The sequence below is a fragment of the Acinonyx jubatus genome, chromosome D4, assembly GCF_027475565.1.
Source record: "Acinonyx jubatus isolate Ajub_Pintada_27869175 chromosome D4, VMU_Ajub_asm_v1.0, whole genome shotgun sequence".
NCBI classification, from domain to species: Eukaryota; Metazoa; Chordata; class Mammalia; order Carnivora; family Felidae; genus Acinonyx; species Acinonyx jubatus.
The window spans coordinates 61,746,265-61,766,303 of record NC_069391.1 but is presented as its reverse complement, the minus strand read 5'-3'; the positions used below and the strand labels follow the sequence as shown (position 1 = coordinate 61,766,303).

The 20,039-nt window shown below is 32.6% G+C and overlaps 1 protein-coding gene across 3 annotated transcripts in view; it reads right to left on the bottom strand.

Annotated features, from left to right (window-relative positions):
- Window positions 1–20,039, bottom strand: part of KIAA2026 (KIAA2026 ortholog) — a 131,766-nt gene that overhangs the window by 39,349 nt on the left and 72,378 nt on the right. For 2 of the 3 annotated variants that reach the window (XM_027047167.2, XM_053205127.1), the window contains 2 exons: window positions 18,681–18,760; window positions 3,410–3,499 (listed from right to left, as the gene is read on the bottom strand). In XM_027047167.2, coding sequence (XP_026902968.2) covers window positions 3,410–3,499; window positions 18,681–18,760 — 170 coding nt within the window. The remainder of the gene's footprint in view (window positions 1–3,409; window positions 3,500–18,680; window positions 18,761–20,039) is intronic. The other variant, XM_053205128.1, reaches the window with a different exon arrangement.

Genomic DNA, 20,039 nt, shown 5'->3' with positions numbered 1-20,039 from the left:
AATTAAATAAGATAAAAATATAATTTCCAAATAGACAATGTGAATTTTATCTCTTGACTAAAAACACAAAATAAAAATAAAATGTTATGATTTTCTCCTTTAGCTCCCTGAAGAATCCTATGATCTAAACAATAATGAGGAAAACAAAATTTAAAAACTGTCAAACTATATACTTCTATTTATCTCAACCAGATGTCTCACTTTAAACAAATCTCAGGTAAATAATTAGGTATAACACTGCAGGATCTAAAGGATGTTGAAAGTTGCTTCCAAAATTGAAGTAATGGTATCAAGTGTGCTCAGACAAACTCAAGAAAATGAAAGCATTTTTTCTCCTTACATTATTAACTATAAATGGAATTAGCTGTCTTACAAGAATGAGTAAACGATCCAGATTTTTAAAAGATTATAAACTATCTGAAGAGGCTCTGCAGAGAAGAAATCCTCTAAAGAAGTGAGGTGTTTGTATGAATCCATATTAAATCCTCTATCACACAAATATTTGTTTTTAAAAATGGCTTATGACAAATAAATGTCTATATGGAATAAATCCTCTTTGTTACTGGAGCATTATAGATATAAAAGCTGATGAGTAACAGAATTGTTTTGACTCTAAATACTATTTTAGTTTGACAGTGATATCTTATGAAGATCAAAATTAATACTCTATTTGTCTGGCAATAGTGAAGGAAGTCCACAGGCAAGGAATCAGTGAAAATGGCTACCACCATCACCAAGTTCATGCATTTCTCATTATTAAGAAAGTCTCTCAGGTCCTTACTACAAGTCGAATTCTTATAAATATTGTTACTTCCTTTGTAATTCACAGTATATTAGCTAAGGCAAGTACATGGACAAACACAAGAAACAACAGGTTGACCAAGAAAAGATAACAAAAGCAAAAATACAAACACACACCTTCAAAATATATAACATAAAGGTCTTTTGGTAAATGTTTAGAGTTATTGATATCAGTACACTTTTAGGGTATCAGTATAATTATGGATATTCATAATGATCCTTGAATCATCAAAAAGTGTTAAAATTTTGTTGAATATAGTACAAGGAGGCAGGGAAGTTTCTCATTAAATGATTAAAATAAGAAATTAGAAAGAAAGGAAGGAAGGAATTTAGTCCTAAAGTTTAGGTTTCAGTTACCTAGAAAATTCAGTTCAGTGAAACATCTTATTCCAAAATGATGCCAAATAAATTGATATTTAATATTAACATATACATTCAATAAGGTTAGTTCCTATAACTAACATCTACCATACTCAATAATAGCTTGTATAGAAAAATAAGGAATGACAGATAATACTATGTAAACTTTTATGGTCTATTGTTACCTTTATGCTGTGTGCCCATTTCACATGAAAACAACCTTTTAGGCAGTTTAAAGGGAAATAGCTCTTATGTTAGTAATCTCAGTAAGATTATCCCTACTAAGTACAGTCCCAAGAATTTCTATTTCTTGAAGAGCAGAAAACATATTTTAAAACTAATATGCAAATATTATGAGTCATAAACAAGTTAAAAATTTAGAGTCACAAAATTTACAAATTAAACCCTGTATGTAACCTAAAACTATCTGATAAACATGCCTCCACAGACTACAATGTCAAAAATTTGTAATCTATACTTTCTTTTACCCTTCTACTTGTTCCTGTAAAGGAAGGCCATATGCATATACCTCCTACCACTAATGGAAGTGAGGTGGATGGCTTTACAGAAAACTCTAGGATACTTGCAGAAGTCTTTTTCTCTTACAATGCATGCTGTAAGTAAGTACATAAATCAGTTATGCATAAAACTATTTATTGAAAACAACACCCTAATTTATAATATGGGAACAAGTTAAGAGGCATACATTATGTTTAACCATAGCATAAAAAACAATTAGCAAATTTACTTAACAGAATTCTATTTAGACTCATGAAGAACAGACAACTCACTAAAAATAAACAGCTTCTACAAAAACTATAGATAACACCCTGATTAAAAGACTATTCTTCCTATTAAAGAACAGAATTAGTCCTTTATGATCATATAACATCAGATATATTAAAAATAACTTTGCTGAGAAAATATTTTAATACAAATGTTGTTTGAAAAAACACCTGGTGTTTCACATCAACTACCCATATACCAAAGTGTGTATGTGTAGACACACACACACATACACACACACGTGTATACACACACAAGTGTATACACACACATACACACACACATGAACACATAAGAATCTTATAAGGGTCTAAACCATTTTTAATAGAAATATTTCTAAAAATAACAGTTTTCCACATTCTCAGATTGTATACTGAACATAATGTTTTTTTGTTAATTAATAGCTATCACTATGAACATTATCCTATCTCTTAGATTATATCGATATTCTCAGAGGTATCACTTGAAACTTCTGAATGCTTATGGCTGTTTTATGCCTCTGTTAAATAACCTCAGAAGGTTGTCCTTTAATGGCATTTAAGTCTCCTCCCTTCAGAGTGCTACCAATATGTTTCTCCTAAACAGCATATAAAATGACTACTACAAATCTGCTGATATGAAGCTTTGCTGTATGTATCACTATCTTTATTTTATACATAATTCTAGATTAACAGGTTCTGAGCGAACAACTAAAAGTGGCTTCATGGCATTCCTAAGCCATAAAAAAAAAGGTATTTTTAAAATAATGATTGATTTTCTCCAATGCTTAAAGCCTTCACATTTACTGGTGTATAACTGTGTTTCAAATATGTAATATCACTGAACTATTAATGCCAGTTAAGCAAGTATCACTGATTTAATAAATAACATAAATGAGTATTTTACCAAGTGTTGAGTGAATATTCTTTTCTTTATATTCTCTCAAGAACTATAAAAAATGAAGGTAAAATTGTGAATTTAGAATATATAAAGTTTAAAAAAGACTTTAACTGATAAAGGTGTTTTAAAAGACATACTGGTAAGTATGTTTCAAAAACATCTGGGGCAGGATTAAAAATTTATATATTATTTATGTCACAGTTAATTAAAATTTTTATGTTAATAAGCAATAAACTTCCATTAAAAGCATATAATTATTAATTAAGAATATCTGCAAGGCAAGCGTTACCCTAAAAACTACCAGTCAGCAAACAACCAACCAGTATATTGGGAAATATTCTAAAACTATACCTGATATAAACCAGGCAAACAAAATTTAATTTACTTGCCCTGGTAACATTTTTCTCTATGAAAAATGAAAACCAGACCACACAGAAGAAATAAAAGGAACAATGTTTCTATTTTTCATTGCAAATTTTTATGTAACCCAGAAAAACAAGATTAAAAAAGAAAGCTTTAGAAAAAAGCAGGAATAAATTTTAATGCTAAAAATAATAGATAAAACTTTTGGATCAACACCTACCGATTTTTTTCTACTGTTTTCCAGATCTTTGAGTTCATTCTCGATTTTTGTGATTAATTCCCTGAGTTCATCAAGATTAGTGCAAATAAGCTAAAATAAAACACAAAAACACAGCTTGATAACACATAATATAAAACACCCAAAATGTGGTAACAGAAGTTGATTTAACATACACTAAATTCACAATTATTTGTATTTGTAATAGTAAAAAGCAAAAAAAATCCCACAATTTATATTTTAAAATATATCACTTGTTATAATGTATGAACTTCAGGCATAGCATAAAAATAACTGAAATTTCAACCCTGGTGGTTTCATACCACACCCCTCTGTTCTCAGCTTGCTTTATAATCCAGGTACTTTCTTAACGTTATCAACTTTCAGCCCAGAATGACAAAGATCTGGAAACTCACCCTATAATTCACAGATTACTGAATCACCTTTAAGAAATGCTTTATCAGGCAGTATCCTAGTTGATGAATAAATGCGTCCCTGGAGAAATGTCATTATACCTTTGCTTTAGTTTGCTAACTATATGATCAAACTAATTGTATTATGGTTGGGACTGCCAAGAAAGAAGGATTTCCACTATATGTAATAATATATTCAAAGAAATAAATGACATTAAGTACACATTCTTAATATGATCTTGTAGTCTTTAATAAAATCATCTCCACAGACAGCATCTATTTCTTTTCATAATTATATGGAAATATAATTTTACTTCACCTTGGTTAATATTGACAAATAGCCAAAATAATTGGTTTTTAGTTATGAATAATCAAACTAGTTTGGCTTAACTACTAAAAGCTTTAAACAGTGAAGTGTCTGGGACACCTGGGCGGCTCAGTAGGTTAAGTGTCCGACTTCAGCTTAGGTCATGAATTCAAGCCCCGCATTAGGCTCTGTCCTGACAGCTCAGAGCCTGGAGCCTGCTTGGATTCTGTGTCTCCCTCTCTCTGCTCCTCCCCTGCCTGCATTTTGCGCCTCTCTCTCTCTCAAAAATAAATAAACATTAAAAAATAAGTAAAAAACAGTGAAGTGTCAGCAAAAATATTAACAACTACATTTTAGTTCTTGTAAAAATATACTGAGTTTTTCCCAATATATTTAACTTTTCCCTAAAATAATTTAAGCCCATATTTTAAAAAATCTATTATAAAAAAGAAATGTTTCTAAAACAACTGCAACTACATAAAGAGGAAAAGTTTTAGGTTAATGAAAGTCTTGTAATGTTTATACTGCATGATAATTTAAAAAAAAAAAACTACACTTATAAAGCTATTAATTCACCATAAGTTTTTACCAGCCCAAATTTGTTATATTCATTAATTTCTGTGTAAGGATACTGTTTTCCTAAAAGGCATATATTTTGTAAAAAAAACCCAAAAAACAACAACAAAAGAAAAGTGGGTTACAACAAGATTATTCCTAGTGATAACTGTGTGACAAAAATGGGAAAGTAGGACCCCTTTAAACTTCATTATTAGGTTAAGCCATATGAAATCACTGATATGCCCTTGATCTACCTAAATGTATGCAATATAGTTAAATCTAACAGACTAAGAAAAAATCACACATATTATAAATTATAATTAGTATTAACAATTATTATTAGAAATGCTACATACTTTCAAACACACAGAACTGACGATGAAGAGAAAATATGCATTTAAGTAACTCAAATAATTTCAAGGGTATAAAACACAATGATGTAGTAGGACAGTGCTGCTAATATTTTATTATAAACTACACATTCCCATTTGCCAAATCTAGAGTCCTGGAAGAAATGCTAATAGGCAGTGGACTGGACAACTATGTGAGTGCCTCTAAAATTTGATAATGTCTTCAACTTCTATTCCATTTATAAAGCTTCATTGTTGGTCCTACACCAGGTTTTTAGTAACTACTCACTCAGTGGTAACTAAACTTCCCATTGTAAAATCTGCTATTCTGACTAACATGTCAAATTTGCCCCAGAGCTTACAGATGGGTTACATGCCTTTTCACTGAACTTCGTGCGGTAGTTAATATCACAGCACAGATTTCTCATTTGCACACATGGCAAAGCACAGAGGAATTTTCACCTGCATCTTAGGTGTCTCATTATACAAGGAATAAGGGTACATTTTGCATGTATAGTTTGTAGAAACTTACAGTAACAATGAAAACATGCACCCCGACAACCAGACACACTCTAAGAAACTTAAAATCTTTCAGTTCATAGGAATCAACAAATACTTAATATTCCATTTAAAGGAACACAGTTTTGAAGTCAAACTATGAATATTATGAATATATTAAAATAGTACTTCGAAGTGGCTTACCAGCTTAGTAAGTTGTATACAAAAGTCAATGCTTCTCAGACTTTAATGTGCATAAGAATCACCTGGGAATCTTGTTAAAATGAAGTTTTTGATTTAATGGGTCTGAGGTGGGACCTGAGATTCTGCATTTCTAACAAGTTTCCAGGTATGGGCTACATACAGATCATACTTTTGAGCAGTAAGGTTCTAAATGATTAAGAATTCCAAATCTTCATTCTGGTACTACAGAGTTCATAATGAACAACTAGCTTAACCAAACTCCCCTTACCCCCAAGTCCCCTGTAACCCTATAATAGATAAACGTATTTATTATCTTCTTGCTAAACCCCCAAAACAAGACTAAATGCACATCCAAATATAAGGCTCAAACATCAAATTCCCATATAATACACTAGGATACATAGTCCTGAGCTCTCTTTCTTCTTGAACAGTTAATTTTCACTAAACAAGTACCATAAAAATCAACTGATAAACTCAAATCCAAATCAACATAAACCTGTTAGTATAGCTTACTGAGTAAAGCAAGACACTGAAAATGCCTAGATGAGTCGTCAGACTCCATAAACACAAAGGTTTGGTCCTAGCCTTTCCACTGGTTGTTAAAAAGATTACACATGCAAGTCTTCGCACCCCGGTGAAAATGCCCTCTAAATCACCAGTGATCAAAAGGAGCAGGTATCAAACACACTAAAATGTGGCTCATGATGCCTTCTTTAACCACAACCCCACAGGATACAGCAGTGATAAAAATTAAGCCATGAACGAAAGTTAGACTAAGCTATATTAAACAGGGTTGGTAAATTTTGCGCCAGCCATGGTGGTCATATGATTGACCCAAATTAATAGACTTAGGGTGTAAAGTGTGTTAAAGAGAACCCTGCACTAAAGTTAAATCTTAACTAGGCTGTAAAAAGCTACAATTAATATAAAAATAAGTCACAAAAATGACTTTAATTCCTCCTGTTACACTATAGGTAAGGCCCAAACTGGGATTAGATACCCCACTATGGGTGCTTTATATCCCTCTAGAGGAGCCTGTTCTGTAATCGATAAACCCCAATATACCTCAGTACCTCTTGCCAATTCAGTCTATATATTGGCATCTTCAGCAAACCCTACAAAGAAAGAAAAGTAATAACAACTATCATATATCAAAAAGTTAGGTCAAGGTGTAACTCATGAGGCAGGAAGAAATGGGCTACATTTTCTACGTAAAAACACAATTCCCTATGAAAATTCTTATGAAACTGAGAACTAAAGGAGGATTTAGTAGTAAATTAAGAATAGAGAGCTTAATTGAATTGGGCCACGAAGAAAGCACACACTACCCGTCACTCTCAAGTGACATAAACCTAAAGACAACTTATTCAAATAACAAAAACACAAGAGGAGATAAGTCATACCAAGGTAAGCATACTGGAAAGTATGCATGGATAAACCAAGATGTAGCTTAAAGCATCTGGCTTACACCCAGAAGATTTCACATCAAATGATCATCTTGAACCAAAGCTAGCCAAAACAACCAAAAACTCAACTAACATGAAACAACCAAAACATTTAATAAATTCTTACAAGTATAGGATAGAGAAATTTAAATTGGCGCTATAAAGAAAGTACTGTAAGGGAACAATGAAAGAAAAATTAAAAATACTAAACAGCAAACATTACCCCTTTGTACATTTTGCTTAATTAACTAGAATAACCTAACAAAGAGAAGTTAAGCTAGTCCTCCCCAAACCAGACAAGCTACCTATGAACAACCTGTGTAGAATAAACTCATCTATGTTGCAAAATAAGTGAGAAGATTTGTAGGTAGAGGTGAAAAGTCTAAGGAGCCTGGTGATAGCTGGTACCCAGAAGAGAATCTTAGTTCAACTTTAAACTTCCCTAAAAACCTAAAAATTCTAATATAAGTTTAAAATATATCTCAAAAGTTACAGCTTTTTAGAAAAAAATACAACCTTGTTTAGAGAATAAGCATAAACACAACCATAATTGGCCTAAAGGCAGCCATCAATTAAGAAAGCGTTAAAATCATCTTAATACCAAAATATGCAACCAACTCCTAATTTAACACTGGGTTAATCTATTTAACAAAAGAAGCAACAATGCTAATACTTGTCCTTGCATAAACTTAGAGCAGATAACACAGTTAACAATAAGATAAAATAATCCAGCTATAAACTAATTATCAAACTAATTGTTGACACAACACAGGCACACAACTAAGGAAACATTAAAAGAAGTAAAAGGAACTCAAACACAAACCCCGCCTGTATACCAAAAACATCACCTCTAGCATTTCTAGTATTAGAGGTACAGCCTGCCCAGTGACGTTTGTTAAACGGCTGCAGTATCCTGATCTAAATGGCTGTGGTATCCTGATCATGCAAAGGTAGCATAATCATTTGTTCTCTAAATAGGGACTTGTATGAATGGTCACATGAGGGTTTTGCTGTCTCTTACTTCCAATCCATGAAACTGACCTTCCCGTGGGAAGGGAATATAATAATAAGATGAAAAACCCTAGGGAGCTTTAATTAACCAGTCCAAAGAAATCAACTCAATTCAACCAACAGGGACAATACATGGACTGACAATTTAAGTTGGGGTGACCTCGGAGAATAAACAACCTCTGAGGGTCTGAAATCTAGACCAACTAGTCAAAAGTATTACATCACTTATTGATCCCAAAACTTGATCAGTGGAACAAGTTACCCTAGGAATAACAGCACAATACTATTTTAGAGTTCATATTGACAATAGAGTTTACAACCTCGATGTTAGATCAGGACATTCCGATGGTGCAGCAGCTATCAAAGGTTCATTTGTTCAACAATTAAAGTCCTACGTGATCTGAGCTCAAATTGGAGCAATGCGGGTTGGTTTCTATTAAACAATTTCTCCCAGTACAAAAGGACAAGAGAAATGAGGCCTACTTCACAAAAAGTGCCTTAAACTCATTAGATGATATAATCTCAATCCAGACTTTGTTAACTTCCACTGCCCAAGAATCCGGGTTTGTTAGGGTGGCAGAGCTGGTAACTGCATAAAACTTAAACCTTTATAATCAGAGGTTCAACTCCTCTCCCTAACATGTTTGTAATTAACATCTTTTCACTGAACGTCCCAATCCTCCTTGCAGTAGCTTTCCTAACACGAGTAGAATGTAAAGTATTAGGATATATACGACTTCACAAAGGACCAAACATCTTAGGAACATACAGGCTACTGCAACCTACTGCAGATGCGGTGAAACTTTTTAATAAGAGCCCCTGCAACCCCTCACATCTTCCATATCTACATTTATTATAGCACCCATTTTAGCCCTCTCACTCGCCCTAACCATCTGAATCCCCCTGCCAATACCATATCCACTCATCAACATAAACTTAGGAGTATTATTTATACTAGCTATGTCAAGTCTCGCCATTTACTCAATCCTATGATTACGCCTTAATCAGAGCCCTGTGGGCCATAGCTCAATTTCATACAAAGTTACATTAGCAATAATCCTACTATCAGTACTGCTAATAAATGGATCCTTTACACTATCAATGCTAATCATCACTCCCTTTATGACCTTTAGCCATGATCTGATTCATCTCAACCCTAGCAGAAACTAATCGGGTTCCCTGTGACTTAACAGAAGGAGAATCAGAACTTGTATGTGGGTTTAACATTGTGTATGTAACAGGTCCCTTCACCCTATTTTTCCTAGCAGAATACACCAACATCATCATAATGAACATCCTCAATCTTATTTTTCGGAGCATTCCACAGCCCATATTTACCAGAATTATACAGAGTCAACTTTACTGTTTAAACCTATTCCTGACAATTACCTTTTTATGAATTCGAGCATCCTATCCATGATTCCAATATGACCAACTAATACATTTATTAGGAAAAGAACTTCCTACCCCTCACACTGACCCTATGTATATGACATGCATCACTACCTATTATTATACCAAGCATTCCACCCCAAACATAAGAAATATGTCTGATAAAAGAGTTACTTTGATAGAGTAAGTAATAGAGGTTTGAATCCCCTTATTTCTAGAATTATAGGAATCGAACCTAGTCTTAAGAATTCAAAACTCTTCTTGCTACATTATACCATATTCTATAGTAAGGTCAGCTATACCTTACAGCCTGGGGTATCAGGCCCATACCCCAAAAATGTTGACTTATACCCTTCCTGTACTAATAAAACCCCCTATTCTTATTATTACAACAGTCATCTCAGGAACTATAATTTTAATAATAAACTCTCAGTGATTAATAATCTGAATCGGCTTCAAAATAACTATGCTAGCTATCATCCCTATCTTTATAAAAAAAATTCAGAGGCACCTGCGCGACTCAGTCGGTTAAGTGTCTGACTTCAGTTCAGGTCATGATCTCACAGTTTGTGGGTTCAAGCCCCGCATCAGGCTCTGTGCTGGCAGCATGGGGCCTGGAGCCCGCTTCCAGTTCTATATCTCCCTCTCTTGCTGCTCCTCCCCTGCTCATGCTCTGTCTCTCTCTCTCTCTCTCTCAAAAATAAACATTAAAATAAATTAAAAAAAAAAATTCAACTCACAAGCCAAAGAAGCATCTACAAAATACTTTTTAACACAAGCAACCACATCCATACCCTTAACAATAGGAATTATCATCAACCTACTATACTCCGGGCAATAACATAAAAAACCCTCAATCCTATAGCATTGCTATAATAACTGTTGCCTTAACAATAAAACGGGGGTTAATCCCATTTCACTTTTGAGTACCTAAAGTTGCACAAGGAATCTATCTTCAGGCCTAATTCTGCTAACATGACAAAAAATTGCACCACTATCCATCCTCTATCAAATCTCACTTGCCATCAATCCCAATCTACTTCTAACAATAGCCATCACATCCATCCTAATTGGAGGCTGAAAAGGACTTAATCAAACATAACTACGAAAAATCCTAGTATATTCCTCAATTGTCCATATAGGATGAATAACAGTCATTATACTATACAGGCCCACAATAATTTTAAACCTAGTAATTTATATCATAATAACACTCACTACCTTCATACTATTTATACATAGCTCAGGCATAACAACATTATCACTATCCCATACATGAAACAAAGCACCCCTAATCACCTCACTCATCCTAGTGTTAATACTATGACTAGGAGGCCTTCTACCACTCCTAGGGTTTATCCCAAAGTGAAAAACCATTCTAGAAATTAAAAACATGAAATTATTATATCTACACTATTAGCCATCACAGCACTCCTCAACCTATATTGTTATATACGACTAACATATGTCACAGTACTGTTTCCCTCAACAAATAACATAAAAATAAAATGACAATTTGAAGCACAAAAAGATAAACTTCCTGCGCCCACTTATTGTAATCTTGACTATGCTACTCCCACTTATACCAAAAATATCTATTCTGGACTAGGAGTTTAGGCTAAAATAGACCAAGGGTGTTCAAAGCCATAAGTAAATTACATCAATTTAACTGCTGCATATTTAACCTTAAGGACCGCAAGAATGTATCTTACATTAATTTACTGTAAATCAAACACTTAATTAGCTAAGCCCTTGACAAATTGGTGGGCTTCCATCCCATGAAATTTTAGTCAACAGCTAACTAATCAACTGGCTTCAATCTTCTCCTGCTATCTAGGGAAAAAAAAGGCAGGAGAAGCTCTGGTAGATTTGAAACTGCTTTTTTTTTTTTTTTTTGAATAATAATAGCGAGCATTTACTGAGCATGTAGTATATGTCAGGCAATATCCTGAGTGGTTTTTTTTTTTATTTTTTTTTTATTTTTTTAATATATGAAATTTATTGTCAGATTGGTTTCCATACAACACCCAGTGCTCATCCCAAAAGATGCCCTCTTCAATACCCATCACCCACCCTCCCCTCCCTCCCACCCCCCATCAGCCCTCAGTTTGTTCTCAGTTTTTAAGAGTCTCTTATGCTTTGGCTCTCTCCCACTCTAACCTCTCTCTCTTTTTTTTTTTGAAACTGCTTCTTTGAATTTGCAATTCAACATGCTATTTCACCACAGAGCCTGGCAAAAAGAGGACTTAAGCCTCTGTTCTTAAAGTCTAATGCTTTCCTCAGGCATTTTACCTATGTTCATAAACCCCTGATTGTTTTCCACTAATCACAAAGATATTGGCACTCTTTACCTTTTATTCAGTGCTTAAGCACTCTTTACCTTTTATTCAGCGTAGTAGGGACTGCCCTTAGCTTTCTAATTAGTGCCAAACTTGGACAACATAGCACCTTACTAGGAGATGATCAAATTTATAATGTAATTGTCACAGCCCATGTAAATGTAATAATCTTTTTTATGGTCATGCCTATTATAATTGGGGGTTGGGGAACTGATTAATACCTCTGGTAATCGGAGCACCAGAAACAGCATTCCCTCAAATAAATAATATGAGCTGTTGACTACTTCCCCCATCCTTCCTACTACTACTTGCATCCTCAACAGAAGCTGGTGCAAGGAACGGTTTATCCCCCTCTGGCCAGTAAGCCCATATAGGAGTGTCCTTGAATATGAAGATCAAAAAGACTAATTTCCAAATAGCGGATGAAATACTGAATTAAGTGCACAATGGTAAGATAAATGTTCCTTAAATGACAGGACTCTTCAACATAAATTTGTTGAATTTGAGGGTGAAAATAATTTTAGCAATATTTACTTTGAAGTTATCTTAAAATGAATTAATAGCTACATAACAATTTACAGTCTCTTTCTATACTAACTCTCTACAAATAGATATATACCTAATGCAGACACTCAAAATATATAGTCAAGTTAAGCTCTGAGAAAATTCATGTATAGGAACATACATAATTTTGTTACTAATACTGAAAGAAAAAATACTCTGATTAATGCCAACTCTGCCTTATATACCCTCTATTCCTTCTCTTTTTATATAATATGGCATATGTGTGGCCTTTAAACTCAACTTCAAATGGTGTTTTTAAAACAGAATCAATAAATAAAGTTCACCTATTAAGGAGAACAGATGGATTTTTTGAACAAAGCAAAACATCTTATCAAAGCCTCCATTACCTTGAATTAGAAAAATGTTATCTGAGGCTCAGGGCTTCCAGGGATGAAAAACAAAAGCTCCATAGCAGCTCAGATTACAGTTGGGTCACACTGCCAATACTCACGAGACAAGATTTTCAGTCATACTGCAGAAGTTACGAAAGAGTTTGATCCCCCAAGGAAAACCTCTTGAAAGCTGTCACACTCTCCCTCAAGATAACTTTTCACTTAAGGCCAATCCATGAGAGCCACAAAATCATAAATCTTAGAACAGAAAGGACTAAAAACATGTAATTTTTAGACTAAAAAGGTGTATCTCCAGTTCACATACAAACTAATTAAAACTAACAGAGGTAACCTAAGATGACACACTGGTAGAAGAGACCATAGAACGTAGGACTCATCCACTTCCTACTATATTATATTATATTCTTTAAGGGATCTTTCCAAACAAAAAAAAATAAAAAATCTAATAACAATTGAATATGTATTATAGTTTTAGGTTTAATTTATCCCTAAGCTTTGATTTCTATTAAATGTTAAATATTAAAAGGTCTCCTCTTCAACTCAGAAAGTAGGAATGTGTATATACAGCGGGGGAGGGGAGGTCCAGTAGAGATCAAAAGAATTCTGATATGATCACATATCAGAAAAACAACATAATAAATCATTCCTTACTTTATCATTACTTCAAGCTAGAAATTATGCCTTTGGGTATAAACTCAATAGGTATGAGAGGTATTTTCTTTATTTGTTCCAAAAAGAGCATAAGGCAGCATACAAAACTAAAGCAATATAATAAATCACATTAAACAGCAAAGGGAAAACAATGCAGGAGTCAAAATGAGTAGGCCCAAACTGGATCTCTCATTCACTACCATTCTAATAAAACAAACCTACACTTCATTCTAAAAATTGTAAGCAAAACACTAAATTCATGGTATAAATTCAAATTTCATATTGTATTTAAACTAAAATTATAATGTGGTGACTGGGTGGCTTAGTTGGTTAAGCATCAGCACAGAGCCTGCTTTGGATCCTCTGTCCCCCCTTCTCTGCCTCTCTCTCTCTCTCTCAAAAATAAATAAACTTTTAAAAATAAATAAACTAAAATTATGCTAACATCTTAAAATATGAGGACAGAAAATTTCTTCTCATTTCTTATGATCACCATACTATCAAGAATGACTGCTTCAAAACCTGCAAACAGGATATCATATGTGATGTGAAAAATAAGTCTGATTAACAAAGTATTTGTATTAATGAGATATGTTTCTCTCAATGCACAATATTTAAAAATTGAAAGAATTTTAAGAGGAAAGTAAAACCCATACTTTTAAAAGTGAAAAAGCTGAAGTTAAAAATATTTAAGAGGTAGCAATTTAAAATAATATAATTAAAATAAAATAATATAATCAAAATAATCCTTAACACAGTGAAGCAGGTGAACTCTAATTTTGGTCTCAATTTGTTATACTGAGGGTCTCAATTTGTTACTTTATTTCATATCCTTTAGTTTCTCCATTGGTTAAATATAGTATGGTTAACATACCTGTGAAAATTATAGTTTTTTATATTTTAAAAACTTTTAAACTTTTTCACAGGCATGTTAAGGATCTGAGTTTATGCTTATGTTTAAAAATACTACCACTATGTAAGTCCTAGTCATCAGCTGGATTCTGGATTTCCTCTATAAACCAGCCTTTAGAATAAACCACACATATAGAACAGGATCAAGTATAAACTACATGAAAGATTTTGGTTACCAATGAAAAGCAAAGACATGGCAACTAAAGCTCTTACATTATTTTAAAATTTTACTGAGACTTGACACAGTTTTAAAAATACTTCCTATGACTCTGTTATAACTGTGTTCAAAAAGAGAATTCACATACTAGATTTCTCTCTCAAATAAACAAATTAAAAGGCTTGGCAAATATTAATTTTATTAAGAAAATTGATATTTACTTTTCAGTTTAACAGTCTTATATTACAAAACTGACAAAATAAAATTTTAGTCAATTTAATAAAGTCATAAGCAATTGTTCAATATGATTTAAAAGTTTAAATCACCAACATGCTAAATACTAAAAATAAAAATATTTCCTATTTTTTTTGCACCTATTGCTAAATTAAAAAACCCCAAAATTTCCCAATAAGCCAACTATATAATCACCATAACCCTATAGTGGGTAAGCATAAATTTTTCCCCTGATTAAATCTAATGATGCAAATATTACTTGGTTTTTCACTTTTCAAATTCTTGTAGGCTTAATCATAACATTTCATGATTTATAAAATACGACCAAATCTGAGATTTATTGCAAAGTCTTTATGTGGTAAAAGTCAGTAATAGATGCTTTTAAGCCAATTCTTAATTGATTTTCCTACTCATAACACTGTACTTATGTCTAAATAATCTGGCATGCTTATTTGAAAAAATAAATAAGAAAGAATACATAAAACAGTTAACTCTCTCATTTAATTCTCACAAGAACCCTATAAGTAGGTACTATTGTTACCCCATTATACATATGAGGAATTGAAAAGCACAAAGAGGTTAAGGTTACAGAGTTAGTGGTAAAGCTGGCATTAGAACCTATATAGCCTGGTTCCAGAATCCATGCTTAACCACTATGCACATTACTGGTACCCACCTAGATCCACTGAATCAAGGATGAAATCTTGGTGCATAAAACCCAGGAATTTTCATTTTTAATAAAGGTATCACATTATTTTTATACTATCTAAAGTATGAGAACCACTGACATAACCCTTAAGAACAAGTGGCACAGATGTGGTTAGTCTCTTTATAACACACACACAAAAATCAATCCAATCCACTATTTGAATATCTATAGTGTATACCTTAAATAAAGGTAGGATAATTCTTTTCTTAAACTGAGATATAGATACTAGGTGTAAATATAAGTAAACATGAAGCAAACAGGCAATGTTAATTTCCAGATTTAAAAAAAGTCAACAGAAACACCGTCGAATTAAAAAGTAGTTGAGGTCGGGGTGCCTGGGTGGCTCCAGTCGGTTAAGCATCTGACTCTTGGTTTCAGCTCAGGTCACGATCTCACTGTTTGGTAAGTTCAAGCCCCACAGCCAGCTATGCGCTAATGATGCAGACCCTACTTGGGATTCTCTGTCTCCCTCTCTCTCTGCCCTTCCCCCACTCATGCCGTCTCTGTCTCTCGAAATAAATAAATAAACTTAAAAAAAAAAGTAGCTGAGGTCAAAACAGGATTTACCTTTTTAATTCATTAGGACTTATCAAGAAATAAACTTTACAATTTAATCCCTGGACACATTTTTCTCTTAGCATGTTTTATTGTCTATTTAAAGATGGACTAATCCTTATACAAATTAAGTCAGGTTTTGCAAATGGGATCCAATCTCTATCTACTAACAGCTTCATTACTTTCAGTAATAAAATATTTTAGAATAAATGTGGTGAAGAAAATCTCCCAGCGAAACCATTTTAGAAAGTATTTTTATGTTTAATACTAGAAATGGGATATTTAAAGAACTTGGATAAAATGAATAATTTGCAGAATCTGAGGTGCTAAATGACATATTGCTAGAACTTCTGGGAAAGAAATAAATTCACTTCTTTATTATATAATAATCAGTTTCTTACATGTGGGGAACTTCAAAGAAAAAAAATTCTACATAAAGTTATTTTGAAAGGCAAAACTATAGGTTTTGTCTGTAACAACAAAGTTTACTAGTGACTAATACTGTCTTATCTCCTGTTCTTTGCTTATTTGAAGCAAATGACCTTTTTCCTGGGAGACAGCTATCAATTTCATGGGATAATACCATGGTATTCATATTATAAACTAGGCATAAGAACCACTGCTTTCATAAGCCTATTGCCCATCCTAGCGCCCTCCCCCCCCAACCCCCCCCCACACTAGGACACCTTAAGAACCAGGAAGGGGATTTATATATAACATAATAAAACATAACATAATTAATATAATATTTATTTTAAACAGCTCAATTTGGCAAAACATGTACTCTGACCTTAAGTTTCTGAGAGTGGTAAGCAAATGGTCAGTAACTGACAAAGCATCACTTAGTATTGTGCTTTTCAAGATTTTTTGCTCTACCCATGGTCAAAAATATATTTTACAGTGCAAGCAAGTACAATAAACACAAGACCAAAACCAAAGTTTCATGAAGTGGTATTACCCTTACTGTATTTGACACATTCATAATTTCTTTTCTATTTTAACTGTTAGCTTATAAAAGGAATGGTGGTCATATAATCTGCTAGATTAATTTCATGCCTCACTAATGAATACCATTTGCAATTTTAAAAATACTATGCTATCTATGTCACTTATTACATATAAAAGTCCATCCACTAAGATAGGAATGGAAACAAACATCAACAGCAGGTCAGATCTGTTCTGAGACTTATATTCCCAGGATGAATATTTTAAGGGATTGAGGGGAAAAAAATCAGTGGGAAAAATAGCAAAGGCTGGTATGATATCAGTGGAAGAATGACAATATTATAGTACTGAATACCAGGTATAAGCAATGGTTAGACAAGCCTCCAAGTAAAACAGTAAATATACATTTTTCACTTAATATTCTGTAACCAAGGTTACTTTATACAAAAAGATTATGTAGAAATGTTTGAAATTCATTCTAAGAAAGTCATTAAAAATATCTATCCTAGGGGTGCCTAGGTGGTTCAGTTAGTTAAAATGTCCAACTCTTGATTTCTGCTCAGGTCATGATCTCACAGTTTCATGGGTTCGAGCCCTGCATCGGGCTCTGCTCTAATTGTGTGAAGCCTGCTTGGAATTTTCTCTCCATCTCTCTCTCAAAAAAACGAAATAAACATTTAAAAAAATATATTCTATCCTAAAATACTAAAAGAAAATGCCTATTTTCTTTCACTGTTCGTTTAAAATTGTATTTTTACCAATTAGTAACTTCCATAAAAACACTTCTGAAAATAAGATTTTTACTGAAAAATAAATGTGTTTACATTTTTGGATATATGTAACTATTAAACTCACATTACATATTACCAATATTTTCATAGTTATTGTTCCTTGTTTTCTTCTTGACTTGAGACTGACAGAAATTTATTTTAACACTATTTTTATTTTTTGGCAATTAAGTATTGTTAGAACTGGACTGGACATGGTAATACAAAGATATTTTAAAAGAAGAGTCATTTGAATGAAAAAACATCTTTTATTAGATTGAAAATAAAAGTATTATTTAAGGTGAAATTCTCTGTTGATTCTAGTACCAGCTACAAATGAAAAATTCTTCACATAATAATCTGGCAGTAAATATAGTTATTTCTTTTTGCAGAAATGTGTAAAGACCATTCAATTAAATGTTACTTAATATTCTCTCTGAAGTTCATATATAGTTAAGAGTTAAAAGATTTGTTTTTAAGTTAATAAGTCTACTATTTCCACAGTGCCCAAATAAGTGAAAATAAATTACCTATTTACAAATTGTTTACAAATTATGATTTGTTCTTGGAAGACTCTCATGTACACATTTGCTATCATATATTAAACATTTATATTATATTTATAATATATAGTATATATTCTATTAAACTACTTCTACAAAGTAGAATAACATAAGAAAAACCAGAGATTTTTGACTATCAAAGAGACAAAAATAGAGGTAAAAAATTTTGAAATACTAGATTAAATCTTAGCCATCCGTGCCTTGCACTTAAAGGGAAAAAAGTCATAGTTGGAAACACTTCATTTAAAGTATGGGTGTTACAGTGGAATTCAGCCAATCTCTTGAGGAACAATATAAACACTAAAAAAGTTAAACTAAAAATGTTGAGACAAAATTGAAACATTTACCTGAAATTCTGGTACAGTGGGTGACTTTGTAACAGTTTTCCTCTTCTTTGTGATTGCTTTTTTAGATATGGATTTTTTTCCTTTCAAGATTAAAAGAGAAAAGCTTCATAATACTGTTTATAGCACTTCATTAACAAGAACCAAATTACATAGAACCTTGAAAGTTAAAATATAACTAACAGATGGCTTCTAGTGAGTCAAATAAAAGTGATGAATCAAAACAAGCCGTAGTAAAAGCAAACATTAAACTATAACTACCTGTAACAAGTATATTAACAAATGCTGTTTTCTTTACACATGAACTAAACTATCAAAATCTCTGATGAATTTCACAGTATCAGAACTTACTGTAATAAGATTTGGCAAAAAAAAAAAAAAGGCACATTACTACTGCTCAGTTAAAAATCTAATTCACAACTTAAAATGAAATTTTATAAGACAAAAAAATCTTACCTTTTAACAATGACTTCCATAGTCAGGAACTTGCATAAAACTATACTCTGAAGACTACGGTCTTAAACCAATCTAATGTGAAAATCCTCTCAGCAGCTTAGGAAACAAGGTCTTTCTATCTCTTTATCTCTTTATCACCTAAGAGGCTGCCTTTGGCAGATTCAATAATCACTTTAAAAACAAGGTAAAAATCTCCCTTTAAAAAGTGCATCTAGTCATTTATGCAATCAGAAATCACTACGAAAAATAAATCCACATTCTTAAAGAAATCCAACTCATTAGCACAGATTGAAATGTATCTACTCTGTATTTAACATAACAGATACATACATGCACATAGCCTCTGTTTTTAGAAAGGAACATGTTAAAGTGTTTTGTCTACATTTGCATTTAGCAAAATCAGTTAATAAACTGGTTGTTAATTATTCAACAAACATGAGATACAGGGCACTTTACAATTTATGGGAATAACAAAGAATTATAAAATGGAAATCCTGTCCTCCAGGAGCTGATAATCTATATAAGGGAATAAAAATTAATCAGAAACACTTAAAAGTTAATTTTAGTTCACAATCATTTGTAGGTTAAAATCAGCTTAAAAGTTACTATTTTTTTACATAATCCCTTTCTGAACATTTTCCTATATAGATATGATCTGCTTCCATTAAGAGTTCATTTGATTGCAACATTTTATTCAACTTGTAGGCACAATTCTAATTTAAATATAATTGTATTTTCTTCTGTATTCCTTCACAACCATATCACAGAACTATCATTTGATCATTTCTAACTTTTGACTCAGTAAAATGCATGTATACTATGCCTGAACTACTACAAATTTTGAGTTGCTGAAGTTCACATGGATTTCACTGTCCTGTTCTAATAAGTATCAACCTGCTGTCACTT